General features: G+C 35.9%; 1 protein-coding gene across 1 annotated transcript; it reads left to right on the top strand.

Moving 5' to 3' along the window:
- The first annotated feature begins 415 nt into the window (after positions 1-415).
- On the top strand, positions 416-13,955 carry LOC119794954 (transmembrane protein 87A-like). Its single transcript, XM_038302741.1, has 20 exons — positions 416-575; positions 3,510-3,567; positions 3,697-3,794; positions 3,895-4,011; positions 4,103-4,150; positions 4,231-4,272; positions 5,957-6,077; positions 6,169-6,230; positions 6,322-6,505; positions 6,575-6,674; positions 6,753-6,846; positions 7,986-8,057; positions 8,170-8,278; positions 9,083-9,141; positions 9,240-9,343; positions 9,428-9,504; positions 10,773-10,837; positions 10,919-10,971; positions 11,211-11,241; positions 11,399-13,955. The coding sequence occupies exons 1-20, from the start codon at positions 465-467 to the stop codon at positions 11,438-11,440; spliced, it is 1,647 nt and encodes a 548-aa protein (XP_038158669.1). The 5' UTR covers positions 416-464; the 3' UTR covers positions 11,441-13,955.
- Positions 13,956-17,675: the final 3,720 nt, after the last annotated feature.

Genomic DNA, 17,675 nt, shown 5'->3' with positions numbered 1-17,675 from the left:
TTGCTGTTTGTGATAAACATCTTGAAATGTACTGTATAAATAAAGTTAATTAAGGCCTACGTAATTATGTATTACAAAATGTTTTGTTCGGATTTAGGAATATGTTTATGATACTACAAATATTTATATTTGAATAGCTCTCACTTGTGAAACATTCTGAATATTTTGAAGTTACCCAGCTTATTAAAAAAATTCAGCTTTAAAAATAGAAATCCCGACTGAATAGAGCAGGAATGTGTAAGAAATAAGCAATTAAATTAACATCCACAAATTGAGCTAGAATTCATACTATAAAATTAAAGTTTTAATGATTGCCATCATGCAAAAGTACCTTTTTCATTCTTTTGTTCTTTAAACATATTTTTTTCCCTGATCTCTGTCTCCCTCTGGTGACGATTGTGTGAGTTGCAGTGCCGGACCTGGAGGCGGATACCAGTCCACCTGACCCTGTGGTGGATTCCTAAATGAAGATGCTGGATGCCCAGTCTCGTCGCTTGTATTTGCTACTTTTAGCGTTCGGGTTTCACCTCGGAGGAGCGGCAGAGGTGTCAGTATGGAGCGTAAATATAAACTCGGTCAGTGTTTTTCCTTTTATACAGAGAATAGCCCATACTGTTGCTAAGCAGCTGGCAGCTAACAGCGACTAGCAAAGCTTCTTCTTCCTTCATGCTCCATCTGTTAGGAAGGCTAATGATAAATTACTGCTTTATTTTGCTCTTCATTCGCTTTATACCGCGACTTTTGTATCTATAATAAACTAAAAACGGGTTGTCATAGCTTTAAATATGATATTGCGCTTTTAATGCTGATCTTGAGCCAAAAATAATGTTAAAGAGCGAAATAAAATCTAGTTATTTCGTAACTAAAATACATTTTTTTTTTTTTATCTGGACGGAGAATTAAAATATCTGAGTAAAAAGTCAGTAAATATAGTATTGACTGAATGTTTCACATCTGTATGATTTTCTTTTATCTCTATTTGCCTCAGTGTCTTATCATCTGATAAGAGTGGACATATGGAATCAATATATTATAATATTTTGTTGTATTTATATCAAAATACATCCAAATTGATTGTAGTATTTGCTCATAAATTTCTCAATTAATAGCTGGAGCCCTAAAAATATAAGAATTAAAACTTTTCTCCCCATCTACTCATCTCAATTGATTAGTTGTTGTTTTTTAGTTTATTTTTCATTTTATTTGCAGGTTGGCCTTAAAGGAAACCTTTTTCATGCTATTATATTGAGGGATGTCCTGAAACAAATGTTTAATTTCCTTTATGATTCAGCTTTCCTCTTTCAACCAAGGTTAATCTAGAGTTGATTGATACTATCGATCAACTACTGATTATTTTGATAATCTTTCATAGCAGGAAGTACAGATAAAAATAGTAAACATAATAAATTATTAATTTATTGTGCCACCTGTTGTTATTATTATTATTGTTATTATTTGATTTCCTTTTAGAGTTAAAAAAGACTTTTCTAATTGATTTGAACAGCTGTTAAAACTGACAGGAAGAAAAACAAAAACATATATTGTTGCACATTATTTATTTTCTTTAAAAGATATAATAAAACATATCCAAACAAGAACCTAGTAGTTTAATGAATACAAAATAAGATTAATACTGTGAATATTTGATAGAAAATATAGAAGTTTTATAGGAAGGTTACTCAACTTTAAGTTCATATGTAAGTGCAATTAAAGGGAGAAGGGGTATGAAAAATAAGTTTTATTTCTTCATACCCCTTTTCAGACAGTTTACATGAATCGATCTCACTTCTCTGGCTGTATATACCGACAGGTTTATTTGATGGAAAATTTTGTTACTATTTATGTTCAGGTGAATTTAGTTAGTTTAGAAATTGGTGTTTGGTTGATGTTAACCAGTCTCTTTTGTCTGTATTTGGTTGATACACCAAATTCTCATTAATTAATTAATTCATTCATTCATTCAAAGCAGGATTCACTTATTCCATCCAAAGATCAGAAATGTAACTATCATTAAAATTCAGGGTATGCCATTCTGATACGCTGTCAAACTATTTGCCGTTTGGTTTCCAAGAAGTCGATGCTAACTGTAATGTATCGCTCTGTTTTTAAGCGTAATCCAACAATCTAGTGCTGCTAGTGTGGCTTTTAAACCAGTTGTTCTGTTTGCTCTCAGAGAAATGTTCAAACTTAAAGCCCGTCTACTAATGCGGCACCCTCTAGCCGATGGTGGCGACACTACAACACTGAAAGAAATTCCTTATCAATTAATTGGATACAATAAATTTTAATGTAATAAACCAATAATCAACACTAAATGGTAAGTCGATTGTTTCTTTACATTCTTGGTATTGACGGATAACCAATACCTGATCAGCAGGAATTATACATTCTCTCCTTGTTTTTTAATGTGGAATTTTACTGAACCAGAGAAAAATGGTACTAAACATTTTTTACAAGAACAGCCTACCTGTTTTATTATTAACCAATTGGTGACATAAATTATAAAGATGTGCTTCTAACCTGCTGCTTTTATTGGAGATTTTAAATGCCGGTTGAAATATTTTGATGCACATTTATGTCTGATATCAAACAGATTTTCAATATCTGACCATGATTGTTTAATGAATTTCTACTCTAGTGGCTGTTTGGTTTCATGCAAAGGCTTTCAGATTAAATCAAGACGCTTTTTTGGCTTTTTATATTTAAATTTCTGTGGTTTACTCTTTTTGTTTCTTGCTCCATTTGGTTGTAAACTTAATAGTTTTGATAAAATACAGAGTTTGCCAAAATTATTGGATGCCAAGAGGAATAGGACAGGACGAATGCCTGGAATTAAATGCAAACTTTGGAGTTTATTGAAGCTGAAACCAAAGCTGCTGAAGCCTGCAAGTTGATGGGTGCGATTTTAATCTATGCCAGCAGATAGCGGTAGAGAAATATATATTTTTGGGTTAGAAAAGACTAAGTAAACACTATCAGGGGGAGCTATGGATGTATACTGCTTTACTTTTAAATTAACAAATGATTTTTGTTCATTTAAAAAAAAAGGCATATTAGGTGACTGAGTCCCTTTGAAACAAGTTAATCTGTAGATTAATCTGCAGTAAAATTGTCAACATTTGAAATTTGTGCTTTGAAAGTAAAAAAAATAAAACTTATTACAGTGAACTAGTCTGTATTTTTTTATATAAAACATTACAGGGCAGCGTATTTTACCATAACGTTATGTTTAAAAAAAGTTACAGTTATGCTAAAAATCAGGCTCTCTTTGAAGTTGCACTAAAATAGATCCTTCCTGCATTTAAGTCATACTCAGCCTCATCCACTGTGTGCCCCTGTTAACTGTCTTTGAGTTAAATTAGGTAACGTAAGATACAATTTTGTTTTAGTTATGGTTAAATTATGTTTGCATATTGGAATTTTTAAAAATAAAGTTTACCTATAATAATGCTAGGTATGTGACACGTCTCCTCCTCTCAGTATCAGTAACGTTTACCATGTGTTTTCAGACAAAGTATGCCGTGTTTCGGAAGACGCTGTACGCCAACACCACCATCTTTATGAGGTGTAAGTAGCGTTGGGTTTTTCTCTGGGCTGAATTGGACTCTTTGGATCCTGGTTGCTTTTGTTTTGCCTCCTGATAATATATTGTGTGAAAGTTGTTTTATTCTGGGATGGTTTCCTTCCTCTCCGCAGTTCTAAATGACACAGGCTCATGTGACCGAAATCTGGCGTTTAACATCAGCTGGTACCTACGCTCGTCCGTTTGCTATAATGAGGTCTTTAACACACCGGTGAGTGAGACTACTGTCTTAAATCTGGAACTTCGCCTGTTTATTGAATCATATTTTGATGCTTTTTACTCTTGTTTTTCTCTTTGTTTTCCTTTAAAAGGACAACAAAGCGATGAACATGATCGGCATGGACCACATGCTGAAGGATGGCTGGAGTGGCTTCTACAGCCAGGGCTACATGTACTTTGAGAACTGCTCCTCCCTCTTTGTCCCCAAGGTAAAAACCTGACGCATGTAACTCCTGAAGTACAAAAAAGAAAGATTTTTTTATTTAATTTCTCTTCATAATTGTTGCCTCTTTCTTACAGGTTTATTTCCCAGAATTCAACCCGTATCAGCCCCTCTCCAGTCCAAAGGTGGGGGATTGAATTAATCCACCATATCGCCTTTAAAAGCTTCTATATTCTTTAACGGCTCCTTAAACTTTGATTTTCAGAGTGACCCATCAAATCAGACCCTTACTTGGCCCGACAAGCCGGTGAGAAACGATTTTAATCCATTAAAGCAGCGTTTCCCAATCTTTACTCCTTTGATCTAAAGAAACTTCTCTCCCCTCCCTACCAACCATTTTAACACTTAAATGAAAAAACATGAACCGCAGTAAACCCAGACATGTACTAACTGTAGCTACATGAACCCGCATACATTTTCTTTAACAAAATACACTTTTAGGAGTAGTTTTACTTTATAATACTTTTAAATTTTGCTTAATGATTATATTCTTGTGAGAGCATCGCCACTTTTAAGTAAAATTTCTGGTTTCTCTACACAACTTAAATAACTTAATTTGGAGATTCAGTGAAAATACAGAAACCAGTAGATGTTTTAGTAGGAAATACTTAGTAGGTAAATAATGCACTTACATATGTGCATTATTTACCGTAAAGATTGGTTTTATAAGTGACTATGGAGTGGATTCTGTTCCAGTATTGTTGCAAATATGTTTTTTCTAAAATGTAACTTTTTATATTTTATTGTTTCAGCTTTTATTTTTTTTAACATTAAATTCTGTTTGACTTTTTTTTTTTTCATATTGTATATTGAAGAAAATTTTTCTTTCAAAATTCTGTTTTTCACTTTTGAGTTTTATAAATTGCATTATTTTTCAAGTTGCATTTTACAGATCACATTCTCCTTACTTCCAACCCAATACAAAACGCTCACTCATGACCTATACTGTTCTTGCTAACGTCCATGGAGACCAAAAGCATGTTTGATCTTCGCTCCAGAGGAAACTCCGCCCCCTGGGGTGAAGAGAATGTGATCTGTAAAACTTAATTTAGAAAGAAAGATTGGTAAAACTCAGTAAAATAAAAGGAGTTTGAAGAAGAAAAACTAATTGAAAATGTAAAATCTGTTAAACTTTTTGAAAAAGGAAAAACTTAGAATAAAATAACTTGAAAAAAAACAGCATCAAAACATTTGAACAATAAGGGAACAAAATTCACTCAATAAACCCTTTCTTCTGCCTGAAATGGTTATTTTGCATTTATGTTATTTGTTTTAGATAATTATTTTACAAGTAAACTGCAGGTTAACTTGTTTTAAAGGGACTCAGTCACCTAATATGCCTTTAAAAAATTATGTTTTAAAAATAGAATTTATGCTAACTGTCTAACACCATAATTTTAAACATTAAATTGGCTAACAAAGACTAAGTACATGAGAAGCAATTATACCAAATATGTTTTTATTTTTATGTCATTTCTTGGATGACCTCTTTCTAATTTAGTGTGGAAGAATGTTAAAGTTGCTCTTCTGTTTCTTGGGCTAAATTGTTGGGTTTTCTAAATAAACCATATTTCAATAAAATAAACTATAATCCCCTTTAAATAAAAAACAACTACCACCTTTGAGCTGTGATTATTTTACATTTAACAGTTTAATCTGCCAAATAACATAATTCAACATCTTCCTGAACATTTTTTCAATTAATTCTCAAAATTTGTAATTTTATTCTGTGCATTTCTTCCGCAGCCACCCTGTAGTAACACAGAGCCCTCCTAGGAGATGCCTCCCCGATTTTAACAACCACTGCTGTAAAGCAAACAATAGGGATCATAAACATATATATATTTCCATTTTCAGGACTTTTATGTTTGTGACCAAACGCCCCTCTGTGTCCAGGTACGGAGGCTAATAACATGTTTTTTCCCCTTAAGGATATCAGTGCCGTGGCTAAAGCGTGGGAAAACGGTCCCTACCTGTTCATAGTCAAGGTGTTGTTCCGGGGAGTTGAGGACGAAGACGTCAGTCCTGAGCAGCTCAGCTTTTCTTTCACAAGTGAGAATCAATCTTTCACCTTAGAGTTTATTGTTTAGGAATCAGTTTTTAAACATCATCATAAGTGACAGAGGTCTGCTCAATTCCCCAGTGAGTGTGGAGATGAAAGGACCACATGACTACTCCTCCCCAGCAGACTGGCCCCTGATGATCGTACGTATCTGGATTGGAGATGCTGGATCCTGGCATTTATCCGATTACGTTGAGGTTGTGTAACTGTTTCTCCCGCCTCCTCTCGCCATAGTTCTTCATGGTGATGTGCATTGTGTACGTGCTGTTCGGGGCGCTCTGGCTCTTCTGGTGCGCCTGCTACTGGAGGGATCTGCTGCGGATCCAGTTCTGGATCGGCGCCGTCATCATCCTTGGCATGCTGGAGAAGGCGGTCTTCTACTCCGAATACCAGAGCATCCGTTACAAAGGAGACTATGGTTGGCTTTGTTTTGTTTTGGTTCCCCCTTTCTGGAATCGGCAGCCGCCATGATGTTTCTCTGTTGCAGTTCTAGGTGCTGTGATCTTCGCTGAGCTGCTCTCCGCGCTCAAAAGATCTCTGGCTCGTATCCTGGTGCTCATAGTCAGCCTGGGTTATGGTATAGTCAAGTAAGTCAGCTATTTTTACTGCTTTTAAACCGCTACAGAAGCTCTTCTTAATGAAAGCTGTTTGTCTCTGTATTATAGACCTCGGCTGGGTACCACGGTGCATCGTCTGGTAGCCGTTGGGCTTCTCTACCTCCTTTTCTCCTCAGTGGACGGCGTACTGAGGGTGACCGGTGTAAGCAGCTGTCCTTTTACCCCACACAGATTCAATCAGACTTTCCAATTCATGTTGAACGTATTTTAAATGTGTGACTTTACAACCACAAAGTGAGTTTTTATAAATATGAATCTGAAATCTCTATATTCAACCCCAGCAGCCCTTTGCTTTACTTACTGATGAAGAGCATCCCTCTTATCCTTAGTATAAAACTAGCACATCCATGAGGGCCTCTGAAGTTTGTCAGACATTAGTCACTGAAGACAAGTTGTTTGATAAAAACGTATATCATCCCTTCATCAAAAAGGGAGCTTAAAGGAGCTAAAGCACATAACCTTAGCATTACCCAATATATTACCTATATATTACAGATAGATAGATAGATAGATAGATAGATAGATAGATAGATAGATAGATAGATAGATAGATAGATAGATAGATAGATAGATAAAAATTAAAAAACATGGGCATGTATACCATTTTGCTGCGCTAACGCACCACATATCAGTATGGTGTATTTGCTGCATTACAGTGCAGTGCAGCAGGATGGTACTGATTGTTTTTGCTGCTTTTATGCTTTCTTTTTTTCCTCCTTAATTTAAATTCCCAATAAACCTAAAAAAAAAACCATACAGTCTTATTATCAGCCTTAGCGTTGTAGCTAATACGACCTATATAGAGTGAACTAAGATGAGAAATCTTCTTGAAATCTGTGAATTTGATTTAAAGTAGGTAAGTAAAACAATCTGTGATGAATGATTTGCAAACTCAACTTAGTCTGAAAAAGAGAAATTTGAAAATTAAATCTGTTTAAAAAATGAGGGAAAAAAAGCTTTCAAAGTTACTCTGAAAACCTTATTAAGAGTTGTTTGATTTAATTTCTGGATTCCCTTTTTTTTCTACTTCTCTCCGTACATCAGGGCTCTAAACCTGAAAGGTGCAGATCTAACATCCTTAATGGTTAGAAGTTACACAGTGCTGCTTTGAGATAAAAGCTTTAACAAACCTGGCATCAGCAGTGCCACGGCTACACTTAGCGGTAAAAACATCAAATGAAATTGAATTTAATTGCTGTTTCAAAGTCAGTAATTTAAATGAATGTTTTTATAGATTTAGAGTTTTTATCTGCTCAGACAAATGTGCTCTCATCTTTTCAGGGTTTCTATGGAACAGTGGCCCTCGTGGCTAATCTTAGCCTCTCTCTCATCGACTCCTGTGTCATGTGGTGGATATCCTTTTAACGTTTCACCAAAATGGGCTTCAATCAGGGCTTTTTTTTTTTATCCTGTCAGTGCTGTTTTTCTATATCTGCTATTAAGTTTCTCCTTAACCCCTGTCCACATTTTCATCAGTTTGTCACAAACCACTCGACTCCTGAAGCTCCGCAGAAATGTTGTGAAGCTGTCTTTATATCAGCACTTTACCAACACGCTCATCTTCTTCGTTGTCGGTGAGTTGAAGCAAGTCCGGTTAGATGGAATTACACTTGATCAAGGCGGTGATAGACATTTCATTCTTAATGAAATAATCCATTCTTTTTGGATTATTTGGAGTGTTGGCCTAGTAGTTAGAGCAGTTCAATTCCCACAGCCTCCACCCTGGGTCCCTAAGCAAGACTCTTAACCCCACTTTGCCCCCCAGTGGGATGGGTCTTTAACTCCAAACAGAATATTATATTTTAGTGGGAGGATTATCCTGATGAGCTGAGTGTAGAGATTATTTTTTGCATCAAAGCAAATAAAGCCAAGCGGCTTCTTAGATTGCAGCTAAACAACCAGAGCATCGAGCATCTAGAACGTTTGACCCCAAAAAGCACAAGCATCCAAGCTGAGGCATTGCACGCCTTTTTGATGCTTAAAACAGCTTTTAAAACAAGAATAATTAAAAAAGTTTTTTTTCTTTAAAACATATGTTATAATTATATATATGTGTGTTTTTGAATAGTAATATATAATCAACATATTGACGTATTGATTAAAAGTTTGTCTTTCAATAAGTGCCTAGTGTTGCTAATTAGCATCCTACCTAAATGTACGCAAATGATGGATGCATTGTTTAGTTCTTTTCATAACTGAACAAAATGCTAAAAAAAAACTTTGTACATTTAGATAAGGAAATAAGATAATAAGTTAGAAGCTGGTAAAGAATGGGTCAGGTTTATTTCATCCAGTTAGTGTATTGAGCTAATATCTAAACATGCTGCATATCTATCTCTATATCACCAGAATCTGACCAGTGTTTCAATTGTCAACAGTTTCGATCATATTTATCATCTGGACCACCAAGGTGTTCAGGCTGGTCGACTGTCAGCGGGTCAGTTCACTTCCTGTCCTAAACAACATTCCTCTTATCCTTCTCCGAGGTGAAAAGTCAACTCTTCCTTCTTGTGTTCTGTTTATTCTCTGACTCAGAGCTGGCGGGACCTGTGGGTGGACGACGCCTTCTGGCGTCTCCTGTTCTCCACTATGCTGCTGGTCATCATGGTGCTGCTGAGACCTTCAGCTAACAGCCAGAGGTCAGTGTGGAGCCTGGACCTTAAAGACTCATCTTTTATTTAACCGACGGCGTTGTTTAGCCTGTGTTGTGTTTTTACTCTCAGGTTCTCTCATTCCCCTCTTATTGATGAAGATGATGAAGAGGATGAAGCAAAAGAACCAATGATTAATGAAGCTTTCGGTAAGAAGTACAGGGCAGGATTATACAGTCTATGAATGAAAAATGAATAAAGGTAACATCAAAGCGGTGTCGTCACTTGTATCAGTATTTACTAAAAACTTTCATTTATATTTTGTGATTTTATGTTATTGACCAAATCACATAAATCAGTGTCCTGCTTGAAGGTAAACCTCCACTCCAGTCCCAAGTTAAGTCCCCTTTGGGATTAATAAAGTATTTTTGGATTGAATGGTTTTCTTCTATTAACCCTTAGTGGCTTCCCTTTCCTCTGCCTTAGAGGGGAGTTTACTTATCATGCTACTGCCACCACCATACTCCACTATGGGGATAGTGTGTTCAAGGTGACGTTCAGTGTTTGTTCTCTCCCATATGTAGTTTTTAGATATAAAGGTCAAACATTTTCTCCCACATTTTTATGGTGTCCTTCATGATTGGTGGTAAACTGAACCTCAGAACTGTTTCTTTTGACTAGACGTAGACAGATACGTACGTCAGCCGGCCGATATTTTGGGTCAACATAAGTGCATCCAACAGCCATTCCTTGAAATCACCTGAAGGGCATTTGCTTAATTCATAAATACATGTTTCTATTTTTTAAACATAAAATAAAAGATTATAAGAAATATACAAGAATAATGAAAAATGTAACGGCATGGTTACTCTAAAAAATCTTTTTTTAAACATTTTTAAAGTTTTATTTCTCGATTTGAATTTTTTTTCTCCAGTTTCCATTAACAAAACATGCTCTTTGCTTGCAACAATAATGGAACAAAATTCACTCCATAAAACGAACCAGATTAAGATGCAAAGTCTGATAAAGCGTTTGGCGGACAGTGTTTCCACTCCCATGTCAACCACTTAGTATTTTGCACCATCTGCTCATAAAAATTGCACCTCTATGGTGATGAAGAAACATCCATGCATTAAAGTTTTAGCTGTTCCACTAAATTTGCACCCTAAATGTGAATTGCACCTGCTTTGAAGGTCAGATTTGCAAAAGTGAACTATTTTGCAAATTTTTTAAAGATGTTTTTGAACATTGTGCTTTTAGTAGGTTTTGGGTTCTACCAAACTCCTTCCATTCTCAGATGATTTTTTGTTACTTAAACCAGCTTTGAGCTTTCTCTCTGACCTCTTTCATAATTTAACTAATAATCTAAGATAAAGGTTTAAAACATACGGATCAACAAGTGGTTTCCTGTTATTTTTATACTGTTAAAATGAATCCCAGTCGTTCAGTGTGAGTTTTTTCTCTATTCTTCACCCAGAGGGAATGAAGATGAGGGGCTCGAAGCCAGATGCTAACGGCTCCCAGAAACTCCTGAGCAAAGAGGTAGATTCTTTCATCATCCTTAATGAATTATTCAAGGTTCCTTAAGCCGTAGATTGTTTCATATTATTGGGTTTCTGTCAGGATGAGGACCTGAAGTGGGTGGAAGAGAACATCCCTACCTCCGTTGCTGACGTGTAAGTCACTCACCACAATCACTTGGGAGATTCCTTTAGATTTCAGATTTCATTTTTTGAATAAATTTAGAGGAAATTGAGGACAACATCATACAGCTTTGATAGATCGTTATCACAGCTTGGATAAATGTATGACTTTAAGGGATAGAAGCATAAGTTGAAATATGAATGATTATGATCAGAGAATAATACATAACTGGCAACAGGCTAATTTTCTGAACTTCTCTTCATTTATACAGAGCTCTCCCTGTTATGCTGGATGAGGAAGAGGTAAAGTACCCGCCCACACACGCCCGCCCACCCGTGCAAATCCCATGATTTTAGTCACACTTTCAAATGTTTCGAAGATCCAACTATTGACCTTTATTTGCCCTTATCTCCAAGTCACAATGCTGCTTGTGCATTAATCTGTGTGTTTGTCTTTTAGGAGATCCTGAAAACTAAGATGGAAAGATCTAAAATGGAGTAGAGCAAAACCCCCAAGAAGACGCTTTAAGGGGAAGAAAAGAAGTTCCACTGAGGCAGCAATGAATGGGAACTAAAAAGTTTGATCCGCCTCTTGCTTTGTGGAGGAAAACTAACACGTTTATATAGCAGAACATTCTCCTTAATATCTCATTGGTTTCACCTCCGTGTCTTCGAACCCAAAGAATTAACCCATTACCATGGCGATTGTATTGATACTGTATGTCGCTGAGGATAATCTCCCTGGCCTCCTCCTCACTGATGGAGTTAGTCTACTTTTAGAACATGCAGCATTATGGACGTCTCGTGTAGCGCTGAGAACAGGGGGGGTATTGTTGTTGAGAGGTGGCTCTAGTTAACAGAGTTCCAACACTTTAACATTGTGCGCCGCACTTATCTGAATAAAGTATGTGTTTAATAATTGATCACAAGAGCCTGTTTCATATTAGATTAGGAATTCACTTAGATCTGTTAAACAAAATTCGATTTTTTTATCTATGTGAAGAATATGCTGCCCTGTTTTTTTTTCTAGTGTGAAGGTGAACCCCTTTGACCTTTTTAACTATTTGCTCACATAACAGCCAAACACTTTCACTCTATTTAGCTTGAATTTTATACAACAAACAGAAATGATGATTAACTAATCAGATTGTTTCCATTTTTATTTTACAGTAAGTGGATAATTATAGCATGTTTTTGTTTTTTTTTTAACCTAGATACAAGTCTTTTTGGGTACATCTCTACTGGCTTTTCTCTCCTAGAGAAAGTCCTGCTAAACATCCGTCAGATTTGTCAGAGAGTTGTGAACATAAACTTTAAAGTTAGGCCTGGACTTTGACTAGTTCATTCCAACAGATGGATATGCACTTCAAAAACTGAAATATAAGTCTCAGTTTCTTAAAATAAGTTAATTTTCTCTTGTTTTGAGCATGCCAGTAAGACATTTTGCCAATGGAAAGAGATGATTTATGATTAAAATAAGAAAAAAGGTTTCTTAGTTCAGGTGTAAAATATGTTATTAAACTACAAACTACTTTTTCTATTGGCACATTACCTCATATACCTGCTCACATTTAGGTAAAATACGCTTATTTTAAGAACATTTTATGCATTTTTATATCAGTTTTTGTAGTGTGCCTCAATCTAAATCCTTCCCCTGGAGTTCTTAAAGTTTTATTCCTGCAGGAAGGTGAAGCTATTTTTGTCACTTCAGCTGCCTCCATCTACCCAGTTATCCCTGAGCAGTTTCCTAGTTACTGCTGGAGTAAAGCATTATTCTCCCTACACCATATTTTTAGTTTTATGGTGGCACTCTGTGTTAATTGTTGATCATACATAACTTCATCATTTTGGCCAAACAAACTTGATAATTGCTCTCATCTGACCAGAGCAGGTTTGCTCCATCCCCTCAGTGAACATACTGTCTTTTTGAACTATGGCTTTCCTCTTTGTCCTAAAGGTTACTTTTATGGATCGTTGTGACTAATTGTCCTGCTGACCTGAGAAGTGAATCAGTTACCCGTTGCCTTTTAGCTCCTCTGATTCATCCTCTCCTTGCTCACACTGTCAGTTTTGACAGGCAGCCATTTCAAATAATTTTCTTTCTGTTTTTAGGGTATGGATTGAATATTGCTCAGAGCTTGGGGTGACATGTTATAACCTAACCGTGCTTTTAACATCTCCACAGCTGACCTGACTCTTGTGTCCCTCGGTCGTCATGATGCTGTTTGTTCACTGAGGCCTTCATAGAACAGAATGAGATCAGAGTGGATTCTATTTATTCTTTGATTTCTGATGACTCCTGGTGGAACTGGATTTAATTTATAGGTATAAGGGTAGAGGGAGCTAAACTCAGATGCATGCCTCACTTAGAAATGTATATGTTCAAGGCACTCCTATCAAAACGGTGTAAATTTTCTCTAAGGTTATGTTTATACGTATAAGCTCACCGAGCTGTTATTTTCCTCTATTGCTACGTAAAAGGAGATATTTCTGTTCTGTTAATAAATACTGAAAATAAATAACCAGAAATAAAGAGCACACATGTGAAAAGATGCATATTTTTCTTTTATTAAAAGTTAAATTCTGCTGCTGTTTCAACCAGATTCAATATTACATCTGGTATTATTCTAATGTTGATGTGGTGTAGGGCAAAAAAGTATGATTCACGTGATTTGACAGCATGTATGCTAAAAATCTCATTGCACTAATTAGATAAATCATCCAACGCCACATCAAAACTGAATATTATAACAAATTAATTGGTTACAATTAAGTCTTTCAAGGCTTTTTTCTATCACTCAGTATTTTCTTTCTTGCTTCACTTAGTTGTCTGAATGCTCCTTTCATTAATGAAAATATATGTAGATAGATAAAAATCCTTGAGTTCTCTTTTTATATGGATCTAAATATAGTTCTGTCTTTTTTTGTAGAGAAACTTTTGATGTTCTTTAAGGATTTTAATCTGTTGTGAAGCTTTTTGCACATGTTCTGCAAATAAACTTGATATTAAATAACCATTAATGTATAGCTGTTTTGTTTTTTCAATTTACCAACAAGAGAAATCACAGAATGTCTTATCTTTGTTTTGATAAATCTCTTTCCATCCACCGTTGCCATGTTAATCCCACTGATGCTTGGCTTCTTATTTCAAACCATAATAAAAAAAAATTTTGTTAAAATCCCGTTTACTTGTTTGTGGCTATCCTCCATTCTGAAATCATTGCTCTGTTTTCCTGGTTAAAATAATCTATTTTCAAAACTTTTAGATTTTGTTATGAAATTATTTAAGCTTGAAATCCCCCCCCCCCCCCCCCCCCCCAAAAAAAAAAAAAAAACATAATCCCTTAACAGAACTGACTTTAAAAAAAAACAAAAGTTGAATGTCTTAATTTGGGTTAAATTTTGATATAAAATATGATTAAATGAATTAAAACCCCTCTCAGTCATGGATAAATAAATTATTCTAGTAATAAAGCATTCAAACTGCTGATGAGCTGTATTAAACATAATCATTATCTTTAGTTACAGAGGCGTAGCCAGAACATTTTAATAAGGGTGGCCAGGCAATAACCAATGTACACTGAGGGGGGGCCGAAAGCGGATAGGCACCAGAATGTCAGGGTCAGTCTAAACCAGCGGTCACCAACCTTTTTACAGTTGAGGGCTAATTCAGGGGCACTGAGTCACAGGAAGGGCTACCAAAACTGACCTATGAATTGCAAGGGTCAATGTTCACCTAAACTTCATACATTATATACATATCTTTATTGTATCTTTAAATTTCGAATTTTCTTTTAGACATTTTAATTTTTAAATCTCTATAAATGCTTAAATGCCATATATGATTAAATGATGAAATGTTCTATAACCCAATTAAAAAAAGAAGAGCAACAGAATACAGTGAAATTTCAAACGTAGCTCACTGTTGAGTTGTTCTATTTTCAGAAGACTCTAAGGGCACCCCTTGTGGTCCTTGGTGCCCGTGGGCACCATGTTGGTGACCCCTGGTCTACACTGTTCCAACAGGAAAATTGAAAAAACGAGCAAAACATCCATCCATACTTTCCTACAGCCTTTGCCAACAAATACAGGTGCTGGTCATAAAATTAGAATATCATGAAAAAGTAGATTGATTTCAGTAATTCCATTTAAAAAGTGAAACTTGTATATTATATTCATACATTACATACAAACTCATATATTTCAGATGTTTATTTTGTTTAATTTTGATGATTACAAATGACAACAAATGAAAATCTCAAATTCATCATATCAGAAAATTAGAATATTGTGAAAAGGTTCAAAATTGATGGCCCCTGGTGCCACACTCTAATCAGCTAATTAACTCAAACCACCTGCAAAAGCCTTTAAATGGTCTTTCAGTCTAGTTCTATAGGCTACACAATCATGGGGAAGACTGCTGACTTGACAGTTGTCCAAAAGACGACCATCGACACCTTGCACAAGGAGGGCAAGACACAAAAGGTCATCGCTAAAGAGGCTGGCTGTTCACAGAGCTCAGTGTCCAAGCACATTAATAGAGAGGCGAAGGGAAGGAAAAGATGTGGTCGAAAAAAGTGTACAAGCAAGAGAGATAACCGCACCCTGGAGAGGATTGTGAAACAAAACCCCTTCAAAAATGTGGGGGAGATTCACAAAGAGTGGACTGCAGCTGGAGTGAGTGCTTCAAGAACCACCACACACAGACGTATGAAAGACATGGGTTTCTGCTGTCGCATTCCTTGTGTCAAGCCACTCTTGAACCACAGACAGCGTCAGAAGCGTCTTGCCTGGGCTAAAGAGAAACAGGACTGGACTGCTGGTGAGTGGTCCAAAGTCATGTTCTCTGATGAAAGTAAATTTTGCATTTCCTTTGGAAATCAAGGTCCCAGAGTCTGGAGGAAAAGAAGAGAGGCACTTCATCCACGTTGCTTGAAGTCCAGTGTAAAGTTTCCACAGTCAGTGATGGTTTGGGGTGCCATGTCATCTGCTGGTGTTGGTCCATTGTGTTTTCTGAGGTCCAGGGTCAACGCAGCCACATACCAGGAAGTTTTAGAGCACTTCATGCTTCCTGCAGCTGACCAACTTTTTGGAGATGCAGATTTCATTTTCCAACAGGACTTGGCACCTGCACACAGTGCCAAAGCTACCAGTACCTGGTTGAAGGACCATGGTATCCCTGTTCTTAATTGGCCAGCAAACTCTCCTGACCTTAACCCCATAGAAAATCTATGGGGTATTGTGAAGAAGAAGATGCAATACACCAGACCCAACAATTCAGAAGAGCTAAAAGCCCCTATTAGAGCAACCTGGGCTATCATAACACCTGAGCAGTGCCACAGACTGATCGACTCCATGCCACGCCGCATTGCTGCAGTAATACAGGCCAAAGGAGGCCCAACTAAATACTGAGTGCTGTACATGCTCATACTTTTCATGTTCATACTTTTCAGTTGGCCAACATTTCTATAAATCCTTTGTTTTTATTGGTCTTCAGTAATATTCTAATTTTCTGATATGATGAATTTGAGATTTTCATTTGTTGTCATTTGTAATCATCAAAATTAAACAAAATAAACATCTGAAATATATGAGTTTGTATGTAATGTATGAATATAATATACAAGTTTCACTTTTTAAATGGAATTACTGAAATCAATCTACTTTTTCATGATATTCTAATTTTATGACCAGCACCTGTAGACGCAGATATTTCAACATCTGCAATTTCTAGATAAAAGGTATAGTGGATAAAACTCAGTTTGGGTTCTGGGGTGTAAATCTTTTCCATTTTCATTACTTGTCTACTTGTATCAATAAACATTCTGCAAAACATTAATATTTACAAGCACTAATCTATCTGCATAAATTGATTATTTGATACACTTTTATTAAAATTGTTATTTATAACATTATATAACTGGGATGTTTACCTATCTGGTTCAGCTTATACAAAATGAGTGACAGGTCTATGTTACTTGTTAGCTTCCATCATGCTACAGTTGTTCCTTAGTGGTTTAAATTTTAAACTAAAATCTAGTTTAGGTTCATAACACGATAGAAGAAATATAGTCTAAAGTCATAGGGAAGTCATTTAAATGTCAAATCATTCTGGCTTAAACATGTATATAAATCTACTCTTTATCAGACTATATTTTCCCAAAATGTAGAAAATGTCTTTTTTTTAAAAATCCTGTCTTAAAATCTGTGGGGGTTTTCCCGTTATTTTATGTAAGTTATACGTCAGCTTGCACACCTAAATTGGGCCAATCATATATCAACAGTCATCTGTCAATCAAATGTTTTCGTTCAATGCATCTTGATTCATATGTCGCAGCTAATATAAGAAATAAGAATAATTTACTTTACCATTGATTTCACTGAAGACTCCTAGATGACTTGCTGAGACACATAATTTTCTCTTTACCCCATATATCACAGAATCTAGTTCTGAAAAGAGCATGAATTCTGTACTTATAATCTTTGATGTTAGTATATTGATGTGTATAATTAACCACAAAAAATTTAATGTTTTGAATAGTCCACTTTAGAGTATTACAACTGCCACCATCTGTATTAGAGGGGAAAAAATGGTAGGGGTGGCCACAGGCGTGGCCATTGATTGGCAAAGGGTGGCCATGGCCACCCCTGGCCACCCATCTAGCTCCACCCCTGTTTAGCTCCAGATTCTCCACAAATGTTAAGGCTTTTTGATTAAAAAAAAACTTTACATCTAC

The sequence above is a fragment of the Cyprinodon tularosa genome, unplaced genomic scaffold (genome assembly GCF_016077235.1).
Source record: "Cyprinodon tularosa strain WSP-4 unplaced genomic scaffold, ASM1607723v1 ctg499, whole genome shotgun sequence".
In the NCBI taxonomy this organism is placed as follows: Eukaryota; Metazoa; Chordata; class Actinopteri; order Cyprinodontiformes; family Cyprinodontidae; genus Cyprinodon; species Cyprinodon tularosa.
The sequence above is the reverse complement of the archived record's forward strand: the minus strand, read 5'-3'. Positions and strand labels throughout refer to the sequence as shown.

Coding starts and splice junctions, on each gene's coding strand:
- LOC119794954 (XM_038302741.1), top strand. CDS start 465: ATGAAGATGCTGGATGCCCAGTCTCGTCGCTTGTATTTGCTACTTTTA. Junction 8,279..9,082: donor GCTCATCTTCTTCGTTGTCG/GTGAGTTGAAGC, acceptor AATTGTCAACAG/TTTCGATCATATTTATCATC. Junction 9,344..9,427: donor CCTTCAGCTAACAGCCAGAG/GTCAGTGTGGAG, acceptor TTTTACTCTCAG/GTTCTCTCATTCCCCTCTTA.